This window comes from Eretmochelys imbricata, chromosome 7 (assembly GCF_965152235.1).
Source record: "Eretmochelys imbricata isolate rEreImb1 chromosome 7, rEreImb1.hap1, whole genome shotgun sequence".
NCBI lineage: Eukaryota > Metazoa > Chordata > Testudines > Cheloniidae > Eretmochelys > Eretmochelys imbricata.
In genome coordinates this window covers 112,442,257-112,463,361 of record NC_135578.1, presented here as the reverse complement: position 1 = coordinate 112,463,361, position 21,105 = coordinate 112,442,257, and the positions used below count along the sequence as shown (strand labels likewise).

The following is a 21,105-nucleotide window of genomic DNA, read 5'->3' as shown; positions in this document are numbered from 1 at the left end:
TCCACAATATCTGTGAGACTAAGGGGGAGATGTTTATGGCAGGGTGGGAGGTTGAGGCAAATCGCCTGGCCGCTGGTTATGCGCAGCCAGACACCAGGGCGGTTAGAAGAGCACAGGAGGGTGCAGTGCGCATCAGAGAAGCTTTGAAAACCAGTTTCATGACTGGCCAGGCTATGGTGTGAAAGTTCTGTTTTGTTTCTCCTTGATGAAACCCCCTGCCCCTTGGTAAGCTAACCACCCTCCCCTCCTCCATTCAGTCACCGCTTGCAGAGGCAATAAAGTCATTGTTGCTTCATATTCATGCATTCTTTATTAATTCATCACACACGCAGGGGGATAAGTGCCAAGGTAGGCCGGGAGGGGTGGTGGAGGAGAGAAGCACCGGAAGGGGTGATGAAAGAGGGAAGGACAAGGCCACACAGCACTTTAAAAGTTTTTAAAACTTTAAAACTTATTGAATGCCAGCCTTCTGTTGCTTGGGCAATCCTTTGGGGTGGAGTGGCCGGAGGCCCCCCCCACCATGTTCTTGGGTGTCTGGGTGAGGAGGCTATGGAACTTGGGGAGGAGGGCAGTTGGTTACACAGGGGCTGTAGTGGCGGTCTGTGCTCCGGCTGCCTTTCCTGCAGCTCAACCATATGCTGGAGCATATTAGTTTGATCCTCCAGCAGCCTCAGCATTGAATCCTGCCTCCTCTCATCATGCTGCCACCACCTTTCAGCTTCAGCCCTCTCTTCAGCCCACCACCTCTCCTCTCGGTAATTTTGTGCTTTCCTGCACTCTGACATTGTCTGCCTCCATGCATATTTCTGTGCTCTGTCAGTGTGGGAGGACAGCATGAGCTCAGAGAACATTTCATCGCGAGTGTGTTTTTTTGGCCTTCTAATCTTCACTAGCCTCTGGGAAGGAGAAGATCCTGTGATCATTGAAACACATGCAGCTGGTGGAGGGAAAAAAAGGGACAGTGGTATTTAAAAAGACACATTTTATAGAACAATGGGTACACTCTTTTACGGTAAACCTTGCTGTTAACATTACATACATAGCACATGTGCTTTCATTCCAAGTTCGCATTTTGCCTCCCCCCTCCCTGTGGCTAACAGCAGGGAACATTTCTGTTCAGCCACAGGCAAACTGCCCAGCAGGAACGGGCACCTCTGAATGTCTCCTTAAGAAAAGCACCCTATTTCAACCATGTGACCATGAATTATATCATTCTCCTGAGGATAACACAGAGAGAGAGAAAGAACGGATGATGTTTGAACTCCAGCAAACATACACTGCAATGCTTTGTTCTACAATGATTCCCGAGTACGTGCTACTGGCCTGGAGTGGTAAAGTGTCCTACCATGGTGGACGGAATAAGGCTGCCCTCCCCAGAAACCTTTTGCAAAGGCTTTGGAAGTACATCCGGGAGAGCTGAGAATGCCAGGGCAAATGAATCATTAAACATGCTTGCTTTTAAACTATGTATACTATTTTAGAAGGTACACTCACCAGAGGTCCCTTCTCCTCCTGGCAGGTCCGGGAGGCAGCCTTGGGTGGGTTCGGGGGGTACTGGCTCCAGGTCCAGGGTGAGAAACAGTTCTTGGCTGTCAGGAAAACTGGTTTCTCCGCTTGCTTGCTGTGAGCTATCTACAACCTCATCATCATCATCTTCCTTGTCCCCAAAACCTGCTTCCGTGTTGCCTTCATCTCCATTGAAGGAGTCAAACAACAGGGCTGGGGTAGTGGCGGCTGAACCCCCCAAAATGGCATGCAGATCATCATAGAAGTGGCATGTTTGGGGCTGTGACCCAGAGCGGCCATTTGCCTCTCTGGTTTTCTGGTAGGCTTGCCTCAGCTCCTTAAGTTTCATGCGGCACTGCTTTGGGTCCCTGTTATGGCCTCTATCCTTCATGCCCTGGGAGATTTTGACAAAGGTTTTGGCATTTTGAAAACTGGAACGATACATACAGCGATCAGATCCCGTACCTCCCGTTCGGTCCATGCTGGAGCTCTTTTGCGATTCTGGGACTCCATTATAGTCACCTCTGCTGATGAGCTCTGCATGGTCACCTCTGCTGATAAGCTCTGCACTCACCTGCAGCTTGTCACGCTGGCCAAACAGGAAATTGAAATTCAAAAGTTCGCGAGCCTTTTCCTGTCTACCTGGCCAGTGCATCTGAGTTGAGAGTGCTGTCCAGAGCGGTCACAATGGAGAACTCTGGGATAGCTCCCGGAGGCCAATACCGTCTAATTGCGTCCACAGTACCCCAAATTTGACCCAGCAAGGCCTATTCCAGCACTAATCCCCTTGTCGGGGGTGGAGTAAGGATATCGATTTTAAGAGCCCTGTGGACGGGTGCCGTGTGGACGAGTTAGGGTTAAATCGATTTAACACTGCTAAATTTAACCTCAACTCCTAGTGTAGACCAGGGCTTGGAGTTGTTTGAGAGAGGATTTGATCATATTCTTAAATTCCTGGGTGAATTGTGTTGTGGAGTATTCTTTGAATTCTTCATAATAGATGGTGATGTAGGGTTGTCAGTTGGCCTCATTGACGTAATCATCATGGTTGAGGGCTATGATGGCACCCTCTTTGTCTATTGATTTGATTGCTATCTGGTGATTGGATTTCAGGGACTGTGTAGTGGTCCTCTCAGTGGTAGAGAGATTGTGGTGGATCTGATATTTATTTAGTAAGGATTTCACAGTCAATTTTTTTTCCTGAAGCAATCAGCATAATGATCCCACTGTGGGATGTCCAGGCAGATGATTATTTTTTCTTATAACTGTTGGTGGGGATGTAGTAGTTGTGGGTAGTGTTACCCATTCTTGGAAGCAGCCAAGAAATAACCACAAACAGTTGGTGAACTAGATCAGCATTGAGGGTTGATTTATTGCTTCCCTTATTTGTGCAATTATACACACACACACACACACACACACACACACACACCCCCCCCCCCCCCCCCCCCCCCCTCATTCATGCTGGCAGGCTGCAGGCATAGATGTTGGTTTTGATATCGCAGATGGTTGAGGCTGGCCAGGTGACAGCTGCCCAGAGATCGGCTGTAGGGTGACGAGAGTCCCCGAAGTCCCTTCGGATCCGCAGGAGGGCTCTACTGCTTCCAGTCGGGTCCCGAGTTTAGCGTGCTGTTACATTTCCTTGTTGGTAATTGTCCTGGCCATCTCAAAATTTATACCTTCACCAAACTAATACCATGGTTCCATAAAAGGCGATATTTGCTGCTTTGCTTTGCCATTGGCTGTCACTCACACTACCTCACTCATTCCTTACGTTAATTGATTACATGTTCATAAGCATGAATACAATTGGTAATATAGAGCAATACAGCTTTAAGCAAGCATCTAACATCATTGGGGAGCTTCCACTGCTTGTGTCTTTGTAACAGCATAACAGGAAACTGTGCAGACTGCACTCGAAATAGCAAATGGAGGGGCTGCATCTGGCTACAGGTAGTGTCGTCGTCATTGTTGTGAAAGAATTCTTCTAGTTCTCCATGTGTTAGTATGGTATCATACTAACACATATTACAGGTTCTGTGGTGGGGCAGAGACAGTCAGTCCACTGGAGATAACACAGCTATGGTTAGAGGTAGACTTGATAAATTGATGTTGAGATGTCGTATAGCGTCCGTGTGATGGGTCTTGGTGCCATGGTTTCTCCCAGAGGTGCTGTTCTATGGATTGTGAAGTTGTTGTAGTTGAAATCCACTAGCTCTCCTTTTTTGTCATCTGACCGCAGAGGTGTTAATGGGCCACCTCACTTTGAATGATCTCATAGAATGTGTTAACTACTTTTGGAAAACAAGCTGACACTCCGAGTTCCTTCCCCAGACCCAAAGAAGAGCTCTGTGCAGCTCAAAAGCTTGTCTCTTTCACCAAAAGAAACTGGTCCAGTAAAAGATATTCTGTCTTGTCTCCCTAATATTCTGGGACCAATGCAGCTACAACACTGCACACATGTGGAACTAATTTGTAGCCCGATACATATGAACCAAACCCAAATACTGGGGGCAGTGTCAGCTTCTGCTAATGCTAGTGGTGTTGCTATCCCCATCTACTGTGCCTTTCAGTGGATGATCTTAAAGTGATTTTCAAACATTACTTAAAAAGAAAAGGAGTGCTTGTGGCACCTTAGTCTCTAAGGTGCCACAAGCACTCCTTTTCTTTTTGCGAATACAGACTAACACGGCTGTTACTCTGAAACATTACTTAGTCTTCAAAACATTCCCAGGAGGAAATGTGAATAATACTTACCTATCTTAGAGGCAGGTAAATTGAATAAAATTAAGTTAAATGTCTTCCTAAAAGTTGCTAGGTGAGCTAATGGGGAGGGACTGAATGGGTACATCTACACCGTGATAAATACGTAGCTGCCCCGGGCTCGCAGCTGAAAAATTGCTGTGAAGACATTCAGGCTCAGGCTGCAGACTGGGCATGGGGACCCTGCAAGAGGGGAGGGACTCCAGCCTGAGCCCGAATGTCTATACAGCAATTTTTATCCTCACAGCCCAAGCCTCACGAGCCAGAGTCAGCTGACCTCGGCCAGTTGCAGCCATGCCGTTGGTCTTTTATCCCTGTGTAGATGTACCCAATGCCTATAATTCTCTTTCTCCAATTCTGCAGAATAAACTGCTTTATGACCCAGAGGAGTCACAAAGCTAGTACAGCAGGAAGAACACCCAACTTCATTTTTTATATTAATTGTTGAGTATGTGGGCTCTTTGTGGATGTAATTAATTCTTTTTCATATTGTTGCAGCAGGCAGGCCTGTCTTTTCGTTTGACTGAGCGTAGAGACTTTTGTTAATAATTGTACTATTACTTTGTTGTGAAAAGACAACAAATACATATTAGACATAGGTTAGGAATTCTATACCAGTACTAATCTAGTCTAGCGATGTAGTGGATTTGAGAAATGCAATACCTAGCTAAATTGGTTCTGCTTTATTTTTAACTACTGCATACTCCTTGTATTATAAATTTGGAAAGATGCCCAGATCTGAAGAAGAGCTCTGTGTAAGCTTGACAGCTTGTCTTTCACCAATAGAAGTTGGTCCAGTAAAAGAGATTACTTCACCCACCCGTCTCTGGAATGTGGAAACAGTGAGTCTTAGTGTTAACTGTATTTGCCCATAGGCACGGAAGGTGCTGCAGCATCCCCAGGTTTTGCGCCTGGCATCCCAGCCACTGGCCCCGTGCCTCTGCGGCCCGGGGTCCCACCCGCCAGCGCTGTTGCTGCCTAGGTGCTCTGCAGCCAGCCTGGGGTCCTGCTCAGCCCCCGCCCTTGGGGCACTGCTGCCAGTCCCAGGGTCCTGCTCAGCTGCCAGCCCTGTGCCCAGGGTCCCGCCTGGCTGCTGGCCCCATGCCTGAGACTCCGCATCTGCCCCTTACTGTGGCCCCAGCCTCCGCTGCCTTACCCCTGTCTGCCACCCCATCCAAAGCCATGGTCCTGCTCCCAGCCCCAGGTTTAGGGGGCAGTGAGGGCCACGGATGCGGGTAAGGGGTTCAACTCAGCACTCCGACTCCAAAAACTGTTCCAGCACCACTGTATTTGCCTCATTTCTGCCAAAATAATCTTTTGCCTAGTTACGGAGAATGGTAAAGAAATCTGATGGTGAGTTTGGGGAAAGGAATGGAGAATGGTATAGATGGTACCTGATGACCTAAGTGTGCTGCTGGTTGGCAAGCATGGTAGTTATAAAAGAAAAATTCAAATACATAAAAATAAAACACCTGCTTGATAGATATGCATAGCCCTTTGTGTGGGTTTGAAATGGTGGCCCTTAAGAACTCACCAATTGTCTTAAATGACAAAGTATTTCCATTTAGATAACCTCAGTGATTGCATTTTTTGAGTACAGTCTTTCATATCATAAGAAAAGAGAAGTATCAAGGAATACTTGAGTAGCCTCATCATTTTATTGTAGGCCATGTCCACAAGGTGACAATTTGGAAGGTTAACGCAAATCAGCTGAAGGTATGAAGTTATTTGCATAAATTGAAGTGCATTAAACTCCTGTGTGGATGTTGTCATTCAGGATTAAACTGGCCTTAGTTTGCTATAGCTTAATCTTCCCTAAACTATGGTTAACTATGACCACTTTACTGCTGAATGAGACCACCTACACAATGTTTAATGTATTTTAGTTTATGGATATTAAACACTTTTAGTTAATTCACCTTAATTTTCCTGAATTCTCCTCATATAGACATGCCCTTAGATGAAACTGGAAGGTCTTTCTGGGCCATCACTGTAGGATCATACCACCAGTGCAGTCTGACTGCAGACCATGTTAATATAACAGTGAATTGGGAGCGAGATTTATTTGGCAAAGTCCAGATCATAGTGAAAAATTGAACTCTGTCAGTTTGAATTGTGTGGATTCATGCTTGAATTGGGCCTTTCTGATCTACAGCTAATGTATACTTTTTGTCATTATACAGTAAAGAAAAAAAAGGGAGGGGTTAAAGAATTGGAAATCTTCCCTCTTTTCCTTCCTGTTCTCTTCACTTACACTGTCACCTCCTGCTTTTCTTCTCCTCTTGCGTTATTTCAGAAATTTTTAAATGCTTGAAATTTGCCCTTCTGATGCGTATTGTCACTACGAGCTGAACATCACCACCTCCAACACCTAAGCCTGGGTTTACTAGTATGCCTATGTTTGTAGGGAATATACCTTAGTTTAGATTAGGTTGGAGTTTATGTTGTGTCTTTTGAATCTGAATCCAAAGAATTGCATATGTGCACATTGTGACCAGTTGTGTTGGACTTGAAAAAGAATTTGTTGTGGACTTGAGCAGTTTGTGTGTGTTGGGTTTTTTGATGATTATAATGTTGCCTTAAGTTATGAATTCCTTAATTTTTATTGGTTGTGTTGACATGAAATTAATTGAGACAGTCTTAAGTGTATGTTAATGACACTTGTCTATGTGATTTATTAAATAAGGTATCAATACTTGCATCTTGGTCTAAAAGCCCCAAACAAGAAAAAGATAAATGCCTTATTTAGAGAGCAGTACTTGAGTCATCAAAGCATCTTAGCTAAAAATTGCCTTCAAACAGAGTTTACTTGTTGCTCATTCACTGAAGTGCAGAGGGAATTCTTTTGTTCCTGATCTGTTCTTTTGTTCCTGCCAAAATGGTAGTCTTCAGGTTCTTTAAATTTTATACTTCATATCTTAAATACAAGTAGTTTTTTTAAAAATCCAAGATGAAATTACTGGAATTCTTGACAAATGTTTCTTTTTTACATTTTGTGCTTTCTTTTCTCTTAGCTTTTATTTTTCATTGCCATATGAGGTCCTTTATTTTTTTTTCTGCTCCAGTCAGTCACACCAGAATCCTTTCCCACTTTTTTAGAATCATAGGTTCATTTGCCTGTCTAACCCACAAATAACTGGATTGGTGGGAGCCTTGTGCACTTTACTCCTGATTTCTGATCTATGAGCAGTTTAATAAAAGGTATACTCTGTCTGTTTTGTTTTTTATAGTCCGTCAAAAACTACACCAAATGTCATGTGAGAAATGAACAGATCTGTAATAAATTGACCAGCTGTAAAAGTTGCTCACTAAACCTGAACTGCCAGTGGGATCAGCGTCAGCAAGAATGCCAGGCTTTACCAGGTAAAAGCTCTGAAATTTGAAATCTACTTTTTAATTATTTTGAGAGGTGGATGAATATCCCAAATTAATTTCCATGAATATTTATTCAACTAGAAAAAAATGACTTTGTTTTGTATGTGCTCACTCTCCTTTAAGATCTCCTTTTCAAGGATAATCTAGTGACTGAGTTCACTGGCAGGAATGTTCATGATAACAGTTCATTTTAAGATGCTAATATAGAACATTCCCAGAAAGTAAATTTTGACTTTCTAAAACCCAAATATTCTTACTGTAAAATAGATTCGATACACCATGCACATCCAATCAGCGAATATAAACAATACAAATGTTATTTGTGTGTCTAATCAAAGCTAACAAAAAAACCTTGACTTTCTAAACTGCTTCTAAACAATCTACCGAACAAATTATTTGCGGAAATTGCTCAGTGAATAATTTTTAAATAATAAGTTTTAGACAATCATAAAGTGCATGTAAATGATCTTTGAAGATGCTAGTTTAATAAAATACATTAACTGCTATCAATTAGTTACTTATCTTTTAACAATGTGCATGTGACTAGTGCTAAACATATACTAATAAGATTAAAAACATATCTTTCCCTAAAATTTTAAAATATCAGAAATTTGTTTTACTGACAGTTAGTATTGTGTGACTAGCCACCATGCTGTTATAGTGTGATTATTATTTTAAAATTATAAAAGGGACAAAAGAAAGAAGATGCACCTTTGTGATCTTTTGGTTCTAATAAATGTCTTCATATTTCTAAAAAAAGATTTAGATAAACTCTAATCTACTCATTTTTCTGAGACAACTATTGCCATGGCACCAAAACGTCAAACCTGTATATATTATTTGCATAGTATAGCCTTGAATGCTTATTTACATTTAAGTCTTTATAAATATCAGAAAGGTTATACTAGTGATGCTATTAGACTATAACTCAGAATATAACTTACTGCAACACTATATATGTTTTTTTTCTTGTTAATCGGCACTTTTACTACATTGACATTCAAAGTAATATAAAACTTGATTTTCTAGGTTGTTTAATAATACATTTATACATTATGATGAAACTGAGTAATGGTATATACTGGACTGTGACTTGAAAAAAACAAAATTAAACCCTCTAGATGTGCGTTTGTATGCTTTTTTTTTTTAACAACTTATAAATTTGTATCTTAATGCGATTTCTGTACTAGCTCATTTGTGTGGGGAAGGATGGAGTCACATTGGCGATGCCTGCCTCCGCATAAATTCTAGTCGTGAAAGCTATGACAATGCCAAACTATACTGCTACAATTTGAGTGGGAATCTTGCCTCATTGACAACCTCAAAAGAAGTGGAGTTTGTTCTGGATGAAATACAGAAGTATACAGTTCAGGTAACTTGACTTCTAAGTGCTGGTTTATTTTGACCTTTAAACCCTAAATTTCCAGGCTACACCTTTTCCTCTCTCTCCAAATTGCTGAAGTTGTGATTTGCAAAGGTTCCTGAGCTGGAGCTCATTAGATTTATAAGAGAGGGAGCTGCCAGCAGATGATTTTGTGGGAAGAGGGCCCATGCCGATCTGTTGTGGTTTATACATGCTGCAAAGTCTCTTTTCTTTGTGGCCACCTGGGGCAGGAAATGGGATGAAGGAGGAAAGGGTGTTTTGTTAATTGCTGTACAATGCAGTTAGGTGTGGGAATGAGTTACCATTTTGTGTGTGGTCAGCTGTGGATTTTAGCTGTTCAGTCTAACAGTTGATTGTTTTGTTCGCAGGCCCACCTATATCATGGATGGCTAACTTAGGGAGAACAGGGGTTTTAAAAAGCCAGTGTGTAAGGGACCAGTGGAGCTCGTGAGCAGGAGCAGCAAAAGGGGGAGTTTTGTGTAAGACTTTAAAGAAGGAGCATGAGAGTCAGATGCACCTAATGAACGTTCTCTAAACTTAGACCAACCAGCAACCCCACAAAGGAAAATAAAAACGAACACAAAGAACCAACAAACAAAAACCCTGCAAGAGCAAAAAAAAAAAAAAAAAAAATGCAGGCAGAAGTTCAACAGCAGGTGACAAATGTGTGCATTCGGTGCAAGAAACTCAGGGCCCTCAGAGACAGAGTATGGACTCTTGAGACCAGAGTGGCTGTATTGGAGGAGCTAAATGAGACAGAGAGTTACATAGACGAGCCTTTCTGGAGCATAACAGAGCAGTCCTATCCCCAGTCTTGACACCCTCTGTGGTGTTGAGGAGGATGAAAGCCTTTGGGAAGGAGAACAGCAGGCTGGAGCAGAGGGAAATGATCCCATTGCTGGGACCCTCCTTCCAGATGATGTCATGATATCCTCTTGCACTGAGCATACCACTCTAGGGGAGGGAATTCCAGTTATTAGGAAGAGATGGGTGGTAATAGTTGGGGATTCAATTATTAGAAATATAGATAGTTGGGTTTTTGATGATCAGGAGACCCTCACAGTGAATTGCCTGCCGAGTGTGAAGGTTTCAGTCCACTTGAGACATCTAGCTAGGCTTATGTGCAGTGCTTGGGAGGAGCCAGTGATCATGGTACATGTAGATACTAGTGACCTAGGGAAAGGTAGGAGAGAGGTCATGGAGGCCAGATTTAGGCTGCTAGAAAAGAAATTAAAGTCCAAGACCTTCATGGTAACATTCTCTGAAATGCTTCCAGTTCCACATGCAGGGCCAGTTTGACAGGCAGAACTGCAGGGTTTCTATGCATAGGTGAGATGATGGTTTTGAGAGGAGGATTTTAGGTTTATTAGGAACTGGGGAACTATTGGGAATGGAGGAGCCTGTACAGGAAGGATGGGATCCACTTAAACCAAAAAGGAACTAGCTTCCTGGCATGTAAAATTAAAAAGGTTATAGAGGAGTTTTTAAACTAAGGGCTGGGGGGAAATCCAACAGGTGCGGAGGAGCACACAGTTCAGACAGACACATCCCTTAAGGGAGTATTTATTAAAGGGAATACGCTATATCCTAGTAAAGAGGAGAGGACAGAAGCTGATGAAATACAGGTAGGACCTGAAAAGAAACAGTCAAATGAAAAAGAGCCCTATGGGAATGGGTGATGGGATGGATCACGTGATGATTTCTTGTTCTGTTCATTCCCTCTGGAATTGGCCACTGTTGGAAGAGAAGATACTGAGGTAGATGGACTGTAGGTCTGACCCAGTATGGCCTTTCTTGTATTCAGTTATATCACATTAAGGCAGAGAACTAAATATTGATAACTTTTAAAAGTCCTTGTATATAAATGCAAGAAGTCTAAATACTAAGATGGTTGAACTGGAGTGCCAGATATGAAATGAGGATATTGATATAATCGGCATCACAGAAACTTGGTGGAACAATGATAATCAATGGGACACAGTAATAAGAAGGTACAAAATATATATGACAGAGTATGTCACGCTGATAAGAGAGTGCCATTATATGTGAAAAGAAGCAGAGAGCCAAATAAAGTAAAAATCTTAAATGAATCAAACAGTACCATAGAATCTCTATGGATAGAAATTCCATGCTTGAATAATAAGCGTATAACAGGAATATACTGTGAACCACCTTACCAGGATGGTGACAGTGATTGTAAAATAGTCGGGGAGATTAGAAAGGCTACAAAAACAGAAAACCCAGTAATAACTGGGGATGCCAATTATCCTCATATTGACTGGGAACATGTTACTTCCAGACAAGATGCAGAGATAAAATTTCTAGACACCATTAATGACTTCTTCTTGGAGCAGCTAGTCTTGAAACCCACAAGGGGAGAGGCAATTCTTGATTTAGTCATAAGTGGCACCCAGGATCTGACCCAAGAGGTGAATATAGCTGACCTGCTCAGTAAAAGGGACTATAGTGTAATTAAATTTAAGATCCTTGTAGGGGGAAAACACCAGAGAAATCCAGCACAGTAGAAGAAATAGGAATGATGCAAAAACGAAGAGGCTAGTTAAACAGAAATTAAAATGAACGGTCAGAAGAGTTAAATGCCTGCAAGGTGGATGGAACACTTTTTAAAACACCATAATAGAAGCTCAAGTTATATGTATACCCCAAATAAAATAAAAACAGTAAGAGAACCAAAAAATTCCACATGGCTAAACAATAGAGTTAAAGAGGAGATTAGAGACAAAACATCATCTTTAAAAATTAGATGTCAAATCCTACTGAGGAAGATAGAAACGGGCATAAATTCTGGTGAGTCAAGTGTAAAAGTATAATTAGTGAGATCAAAAAAGAATTTGAAAATTAACTAGCAAAAGCTAGAAAAACTAATAACATTTTAACTACTAACTAACTACATCAGAAGCAGGAAGCCTGCCAAATAATCAGTGTGGCCTGCGGATGATTGAGGTGCTAAAGTATATCTCAAGGAAGACAAGGCTGCTGCAGAGAAGCTGAAGGAATTCTTTGAATCGGTCTTCATCCAAGCTGAGCGTGTGAAGGAGAATCCCATATCTGAGCCATTCTTTTTAGGGGACAGATCTGAGGAACTGTCCTAGATTGAAGCATCAATAGAGGTGGTTTTGGAACAAATTGATAAACAATAAGAAGTCACCAGGACCAGGTGGTATTCACCCAAGAGTTCTGAAGGAACTGGCAGAACTAACAACTGTGGTATGTAACCCATCACTCTGTATCAGATGACTGCAGGATAGCTAATGTGACACCAATTTTTCAAAAAGGCCCCGGAAGCGATCCTGCCAATTACAGGCTGGTAAGCCGACTTCAATACCAGGCAAATTGGTTGAAGCTATAGTAAAGAATATAATTATCAGTAATATAAATAAACACGGTATGTTGGGGAAGAGTCAGCATGGCCTTTGTAAACTTAAATCATGCCTCTCCAATCTATTAACATTTTTTGAGGGGGATCAAGGAACGTGGACAAGAGTGATCCAATGGTTGTAGTGTAATTGGACTTTCAGAAAGCCTTTGACAAGGTTTCTCATCAAAGGCTCTTGAGTAAAGTATGCAGTCATGGGATAAGAGAGAAGGTCCTCTCATGGATAAGTAACTGGTTACAAGATAGGAAACCAGGGTAGGAATAAATGGTCAGTTTTCACAGTGGAGAGAAAAAGTGGGTCCCCCAAGAATCTCTAGTAGAACCAGTGCTGTTCAGCATATTCATAAATGATCTGGAATAATGGGTAAACAGTGAGGTGGCAAAGTTTGCAGACAATGCAAAATTACTCAAGATAGTTAAGTCCCAAAGCTGACTGAAGAATTACAAAGGGATCTCACAAAACTGGTTGACTGGGTAACAAAATGGCAGATTAAATTCAATGTTGATAAGTACAAAGTAATGTATATTGCAAAATATTAATCCCAACTATACATACAAAATCACTCAAGAAAGATCTTGGAGTCATTGTGGATAGTTCTCTGAAAACATCTGCTCAATGTGCAGCAGCAGTCAAAAAAGCTAACAATCCTAGGAACTATTAGGGATAAATAAGAAGACAAAAATATCATAATTCCAGTATATAAATCCATGGTATGCCTACGCTTTGAATACTGCATTCAGTTCTGGTCACTCTGTCTCAAAATAGATATATTAGGATTGGAAAAAGTGCAGAGAAGGACAACAAAAATGATTAGGAGTATGAAGAGAGATTAAAAAGACTTGGACTTTTCAGCTTGGAAAAGAGATGACTAAGAGGTGATATTATAGAGGTCTATAACATCTTGACTGGTGTGGAGAAAGTGAATAAGGAAGTGTTATTTACTCCTTCACATAACACAAGAACCAGGGGTCACCAATGAAATTAATGGACAGCAGATTTAAAACAAGCATAAGGAGTTACTTCTTCACACAATTCACTGTCAATCTGTGGAATTCATTTTCAGAGGATGTTGTGAAGGTCAGAACTTTTACTGGATTAAAAAAAAGAATTAAATAAATTCCTGGAAGACAGGTCCATCAATGGCTATTAGTCAAGCTGGTCAGGGACTGCAAGTGAATGCTGTAGGTGTTCCTAAACCTCTGACTGCTAGAAGCTGGGCCTGGACCATGAGGGTGGATCACTTGATAAAATGCCGTGTTCTGATCACTCCCTCAGAAGCATCTGGCACTGGTCCCTGTCAAAAGACAGGATACTGGGCTAGATGCACCATTGGTCTGAGCCAGTGTGGAAACAGTCTTGTTTTTATCTTCCTGGAATATATGTTTAAAAAAAAACCAAAGTATTTTTTAAAAATTATAACATTAGAACAATATTGAGATTCCATACAGATAAATAATTTCTTCTAAACAAATGAAAGATTTAAATTTTTATACATAGCCTGTGGGTTTTATACCATAATATATGTACTTGGCTGCAAAACAAAATGAGCTTTATAGTAGTTTGTTTTATAGACAGGGTGAAAAAAGACAATTATGAATAATAATTAAAATTTATATCAAGCTAGTAGCTCATTTGCAAGGTCATTATGCTGCAAATGAATTAAGATTCCTACCAAGGAAATGGCAATGTAATCTTGCCCTTTGCAAATGTTTGTGTTGTATTAGTTCTGAATGCAAGAGTTTAATGTCATATATATATTATGAATTAAAGTATCATTTTATACTATGTTCTTGAAAAATATATGCAAATATCAGTCATGTTGCTAGTTTTATTTTTCAGCAAAATATAGGAAGTGGACAGTGTAAGCTGATTTATTTTCCCTTAAGATACACCTGTGCTTTTCTCTTATTTACTAAGGAAAGTAATGCATTCCCTATGTTTAAAACGTGTCTCTTGATTTGTACCCACTGCAGCCTTGAGACATATTATATCTTACCACTTTTTTGACAAGCAATAATGTTAAATTTGCAGAAAACCACAGTTACAAAATCAAGAACAGGTCCATTAGAAATGACTCCTTGAATTATTTACTTGACTTTTTTCTTGTTTGCTATGAAAATAGCACATAGAAGTACCTAAAATCTAAGACAAGTTGAGTGAGGGCATGTCTATACTTAAACCACTGTATCAGTGCACGAAGACGCTCTACGCTGATGTGAGAGCTCTCTCTTGTCGGCATCGTTATTCCACCGCCCCGAGAGGCAGTAGCTCTTCTGCTAACATAGTGCTATCTACACGGGGGATAAAGTCCGTGCAACTGCATTGCTATGGCGTGTGGATTTTTCACATTTTGAGCAATATAGTAATACTGATATAGGTCTGTAGTGTAGACCAGACCTGAGGTAATATCTTTTATTGGACCAACTTCTGTTGGGGAGCCTTTGAGCTTCCACGGGGCTCTTCTTCAGGTGACCTCTCTCACCAACAGAAGTTGATCCAATAAAAGATATTATCTCACCCACCTTGTCTCTCTATCCTGGAACCAGCACAGCTACAACAACACTGCATGCAACGATATACAATCTAAGAAAACTGCCTGTGACAGACTGTTGATTTGACAGTTTGCTGGCTGGCTTGTAGTGCAGATGAGAAATGGCTGTTTTATTTCTTTGGAATGCCATACTTTTGCTAGATTTGAAAACTAAAACTTCTGCAAGGTGACATCCTACCAAGGATATCTTTATTTAAATGAATTATGTCCTGAGCGATTGCAGTTATATACATTTGAGATAATCCACATGTGGCATATAACAAAGATAGACAAATGCATTAACTTTAAAGGGATATCTGGGGTTAAATGATCATTTACATATCAGAAACTTCTAATGCAATAATACAGTGATTTATGCTGTGCCACAGTTAGGTTTTTTTAAAAAATAATTTCTCTTTCATTCCTATCTGCCTGTCCAGTTCTATTTATTCTGTGTAAGTGACTCTAAATGTGTATCAACTGTCACAAAACCTCTGAAATTTTGCTTGATTTTTCTTTTGTCTGTCTTTTTCTCTTACTCCAATCAGGATGATTTAGGGGGTGAGATTTCATTTTAGATGACTTCTCTTTATTATACACAGTGTTGCAGAGTTCACAGATGTAGGCAGAGCAGCTGTAAGGTGAGAAGCATCCCTTAATCTGAAATATCTATGCTTGAGTTTGACTTTTAAAGGCTTTAGAAATATTTCTTTCACGTGAAACAAAAGTTTTTAGAATTAATGGATGCAGCAGAGTCACATCTGAAAGTAAGAATATGGATCTGCTTCACCTGATATTTTTGTATTAAGAGGAAAAAAACTTTAGCAATCATTCATTTATAGCATAGACAACTGAAAAAAATCAGCATCTATTGTAATTGGTGCCACTTGTAAATTCTTTATGATGTATAAAAATATAGAATTTTATGGCTTGCTTTGCAATATTCAAGGCCCATAGCTCTGCAGTAATTTCAGCACCATTTCTGCATAACACGAAATTTGCGAATTCCTTCAGAGAGCGGACACAGCTTCCGTCTCTCTAATCCCTTCAAGATTCCACTGCTAGAGCTTAAAAGAGCCATCATAATGGTTCCTCCAAGATCCTAGGTCTAAAAAGGAGCAACAGCTGCTAGTAAGTTTCCACCTTTAAAATAAATAAATAAATAAAAATCCTGTTGAGCTAAAGAAGGAAGGGAGCCAAACAAATAAAGGCATTTGTGTGTAGTGAAGATAGGGGACAACTATGTATGTATTCTTTAAATCAAGCAAACAAAAAACCCCCTTAAAAGCGGCCTACATATTTCATGTGTTTTGGTGTCAAATAAAATTTGTCAAGATGATGTTTCAAGTAAATATAGTAAATCAGGTTATTAGGGAGCAGTTTGCTATACCTCGGACAAAATGATCTCTGAATTTTTGTTTATATGCTGAGGTTTATTGGGCTAACAAAATAAAAAAGTTTTAGAAGAGAAGATATTGGTTACTCTGGAAATTAGAGGAAGTGGAAAAGAATAATCATCAATTCATACAAATATTCAAAAGTTGTAAGCTCATTAAATACTGGAATTTTTCCTCAGAACAGCAAGAATTAATTTCAAATTATTATTTCCTTGTTGATATGCAGTAAATGCCATGACCATTATGTCATATTAGACATAAACAAAGATTTGAGAAATTCTGAAGAACAACATGCTGCATTTTACGTCCTTTTCTTGCACATTTTCCTTAGGTTAAATAAATTCTCTTGTTAAAATTGTACCTTATAGGAATACTTTTGAATTCTAATCCTGATTTCTTAAATTCTTGCAATTAAATTCTCCCAGCTTGGTGTCATTTGAACATTTTATAAACGTACTCTCCATTTTAAGATCCAAGAAGTTAATGAAAATATTGAAAAGTACCAGACCCAGGACAGTCTCTTGCAGAACCCCACTTGTTATGACCCCACAGTTAGAGAACCACTGATAACTTGAGTATGGTCTTTCAACAAGTTGTGCATCCCCCTTAAAGCAATTTCATCTAGACCACATTCCCTAGTTTGCTTATAAAAATGTCACTTGGCACTGTGTCAAAAGCCTTAATAAAAATCAAGATATATCATGTCTACCACTTTTCCATGCCCACTAGGCCAGCAACTGTGTTAAAGAAGGAAATGAGGTTGGTTTGGCATGATTTGTTCTTAACAAATCCATGTTGGCTACTATTTATCACCCTATTGTCCTCTAGGTGCTTACAAACTGATTGTTTAATACTATAATTTGTTCAAATATCTTCTGGGGTATGGAAGTTAGGCTGAGTGGTCTAAAATCCTTGGGTCCCCCTTTTTAACAATAGGTATTATATTTGTCCTTCTCAAGTCCTCTGGGACCTCACCCATCCTCCATGAGTTCTCAAAGATAATTGCTAATGGTTCTGAGATTGCTTCAGCCAATTCCTTAAGTACTCTATGGTGAATTTCATTAGGCCTTGCCAACTTGAATACATCTAACTTATCTAAATATTCTTTGACCTGTTTTTTTCCCATATTATGGCTTTCGTTCATTCCCTTGATGGTCTGGTAAACATTTTACAAAATTAATACTATTAGGAAAGGGATAGATAAGAAGACTGAAAATATCATAATACCTCTATATAAATCCATGGTATGCCCATACCTTGAATACTGTGTGCAGATCTGGTTGCTTCAAAAAAGATATATTAGAATTGGAAAAAGGTACAAAGTAGGGCAACAAAAATTATTAGGGGTATGGAACAGCTCATAAGGAAGTGTTGTTTACTCCTTCACATAACACAAGAACCAGGGGTCATACAATGGAATTAATAGGCAGCAGGTTTAAAACTAACAAAAGGAAGTACTACTTCACATGATGCCGAGTCAGCCTGTGGAACTCCTTGCCAGGGGATGTTGTGAAGGCCAAAACTATAACAGAGTTCAAAAAAGAACTAGATAAGTTAATGGAGACTAGGACCATTGATGGCTATTAGCCATCAGGGTTGCTAACCAATGCTGTGAGTGTCCCTAGCCTCTGTTTGCCAGAAACTGGGAGTGGACAATAGGGGATGGATCGTTGAGCGATTGCCTGTTCTGTTCATTCCCTCTGAAGCATCCTACATTGGCCACTGTCGGAAGACAGGATACTGAGCTGAGATCATTGGTCTGAATCAGGATGGGAATTCTTATGTTCTAGACTTCACCTGTGGCCATTACAACTTTAGCTCAAGTCAGTTTGCTCTCCAGAGAAATACTTGAGCAGGAGGATCCTTATTCTGCTTTGGGTCCGCTTCATGTTGAACTGCTGGTTCTACCCCAACAATATCCAGAAGTGAATACCATTCTTGACTCCATCACTGACCATGGCACTGGTGACAGACATATTGGGGACAGAGTGGAGAGTTCATCTGGACCATCTGCAGATACAAGGGACCTGGTCCCCAGAAGACATTGGACTATGTATAACTGTCTTAGAATTGGAGCCATTAGACTGCTATATGTGGCATAGACTGCTATATGTGGCATTCCCCCTGTCCTGAAACACCCAGTAGCATAGCTGCTAACAGACAATATGCTGGCCATCCACTACATAAACAAGCATGGGACACCCACTTGTCTCCCTCTGTAGAGCAACAATCAAGCTGTGGAAATCATTTCTCCTGCATGGCATAAAACCAGTAGCACTGCACGTCAGCAACGATCTGGCAGACTTCCTGAACAGAAAGCCTGTTGCTGGCCTCAAGTGGTCACTGCAGAAATCCATCATTAAGTCAATATTCCATCAGTATGGAAAAACCACTGAAAGACCTTTTGGCCATCAAGGACAATGCCAAGTGTCTGAATTTCTATTCCAGAAGGCACACGAACCTGGGATCGTTGCCAGATGCATTCCTCCTGTGGTGGAATTGAGGCCTCCTAAACAACATCACACCAATTCTGCTAATCTCCAGTGTGATGGCCAAAGCCAAATGAGACCACGTCAACTCATCCCATAGCTCTCTACTTGCCAAGGTCATTCTGGCTGACAGACCTGTTACAGATGTCCATGCAACCACCAAACAGACTCCCATACTTGTTCCTGCCTAATCAAGAGGAGCTGATACTCTTCATTCTCACCATCCTGAGAAGATACCACTTTCCAGATATCTACAGTGGGATATGCACTGACACATACTTGAAGAAGAAAGAATGATTACTTACTCTAGAGTAGCTGGTTCTTTAAGGTTGTCAGAGTTTGGGGATAATTACGCTTTTGACCCCCTCTTGATCTGCTTATGGAAAGCCCTCTCAGGCCTTTATCTGTCTCCTTTCTGGGAAGAGATTGCATCCTTTTTGACCAGGGATTTAAGCTTACAGCCCCCTTGCACTGTGTTTTTCCCCGCAGATATAACTAAAGTCCAGTACTTGTATTTTTGGCCTCTCCAAGAGCTATGAACAGTGTATGCCAGCGGTTACACGTAACCAATCAGCTCTTTCAAAGCAGAATACATTTATTTAAGGACAAAAGCATGCAGCAAAACCATATAAAACAATAAAAAGATATAAATGCATATGCAGTGTACCAAAAGTTGCCCATCTTCCATAGCGGGGTCTGTCAGGTCAAAGTCTTTCCAGCCCTTCAGTAGGGTTCACTCCCTCCCCTTTGGATAAACAGTCATGTCTATTTGTTGGATCAAAATTTGTTGAGTCAGTTTTAACTCTGCTTTTATACCACCAAAGCCCATGTTCCCAGGCCTTCTGAAACACACAGAACCAGTCACTCCCCTTTTGCCAGGGAGTGAAGCCTCAAAGGATAGGTATCTGTATAACCAGCCTTCGGTTGCATTAATCACCCCATAGTGAGTCCAGATTCCTCAGGGAATCTACCAAGTGAGCTAGGAACACATGAATACATATAACACATACTGATATAAAGATCTATAAATATTCTGTGGGCTCATATTGTCTGACTAATCTCCGTATAAGTTTTCATGCTTCCAAGGATTGGCTCAAACATACAGATAACATTCATAAAGTTAATAACAGTAGTCCCCAAATACACTGCATGTTGTTGAAATATCTGTCAGAGATGTCGTAGTCAATGTGGATTCCATGACCCACAATCCATCCCTGTTTTCCAGACTCCTCGGGATACACAGACTCAAATTGTGAGGGGACTGTGGGAGGCTGCTCCTTCCCCTGTGCCCTCACCCAGAAAAACAAAGGAAGTGCAGGACAAATGCTCCGCCCTGGTGGTCATTCCTACTAGAAAAGATTCTCATCTCATGCATGTGAGTTATATGTAGATCTACCCTGGATCCACAGTGATTACATCCCAAAGAAACACAGTTACTGAAGGCTAAATAATCATTTTATTCCTAAAATAGTTGGCCTTTTATGAGGCTAAGTTTTGCTTTGTAGAATAAGGCTATGGCAGTAGCTGAGTTGAGAATTTGGCCCAAATTACATGAGAATTCATTAGTATGCAACCTATCACTATAATTTGGTATTCTGTTGGAAAGATACAGAGATCTCCAGCAGTTTATCTATGAGTTTAATAATTCTTACATCTACTATACCTTCCCATCAACATGGATATCTAACATACAAAGTTTTTTGGCAGTCTATTATCAATTGTGCAAAAGATTATACTAAATAAACTAGATAATCTGTGGCCTTGTCTTTTAAACACTGGCTGAATATGGCTTGGTAAGAGGAACTGTAAGTTTGCAAATGTGGCTCTAGAAAGAAGTGGGTGAAAGGAGAAACGTTGCAAAGAATGGCTCCAAATCTCCTGTAATTTCAGTGATGTATAGTCATAGCACAACTCCATGGGTGCTCCGGGGCTGTACGTCACCCACCGGCAGCCAGCTGTCCCCTCGCCCCCGTCAGTGGCTCTGCCAATCAACGTCTCCACCTCCTTCCCAGCACCTCTCACCCGCTGTGATCAGTTGCTCTGCAATGTGTAGGAGGTGCTGGGAAAAGTGGGGAGGAGCAGAGATGGGGCGGAACTGGGTGGGAAGAGGTGGGGTAGGGGTAGGGTTGCCAATTCTCTCATTGCACAAAACTGAACACCTTTGCCCCATCCCACCCCACCCCTTCCTCAAAGCCCGCCCCTTCTCCACTCCTCCTCTGAGGCCCTGCCCCTGCTTACTCCATCCCCCTTCCCTCTGTCGCTT

At 40.8% G+C, this 21,105-nt stretch overlaps 1 protein-coding gene across 1 annotated transcript in view; it reads left to right on the top strand.

Annotated features, from left to right (window-relative positions):
- The window catches only part of ATRNL1 (attractin like 1), a 1,064,110-nt gene that overhangs the window by 290,745 nt on the left and 752,260 nt on the right, over window positions 1–21,105 (top strand). Inside the window, exons 14-15 of the mRNA XM_077821844.1 lie at window positions 7,500–7,632; window positions 8,835–9,016. Of these exons, the coding sequence (XP_077677970.1) occupies window positions 7,500–7,632; window positions 8,835–9,016 (315 nt within the window). The remainder of the gene's footprint in view (window positions 1–7,499; window positions 7,633–8,834; window positions 9,017–21,105) is intronic.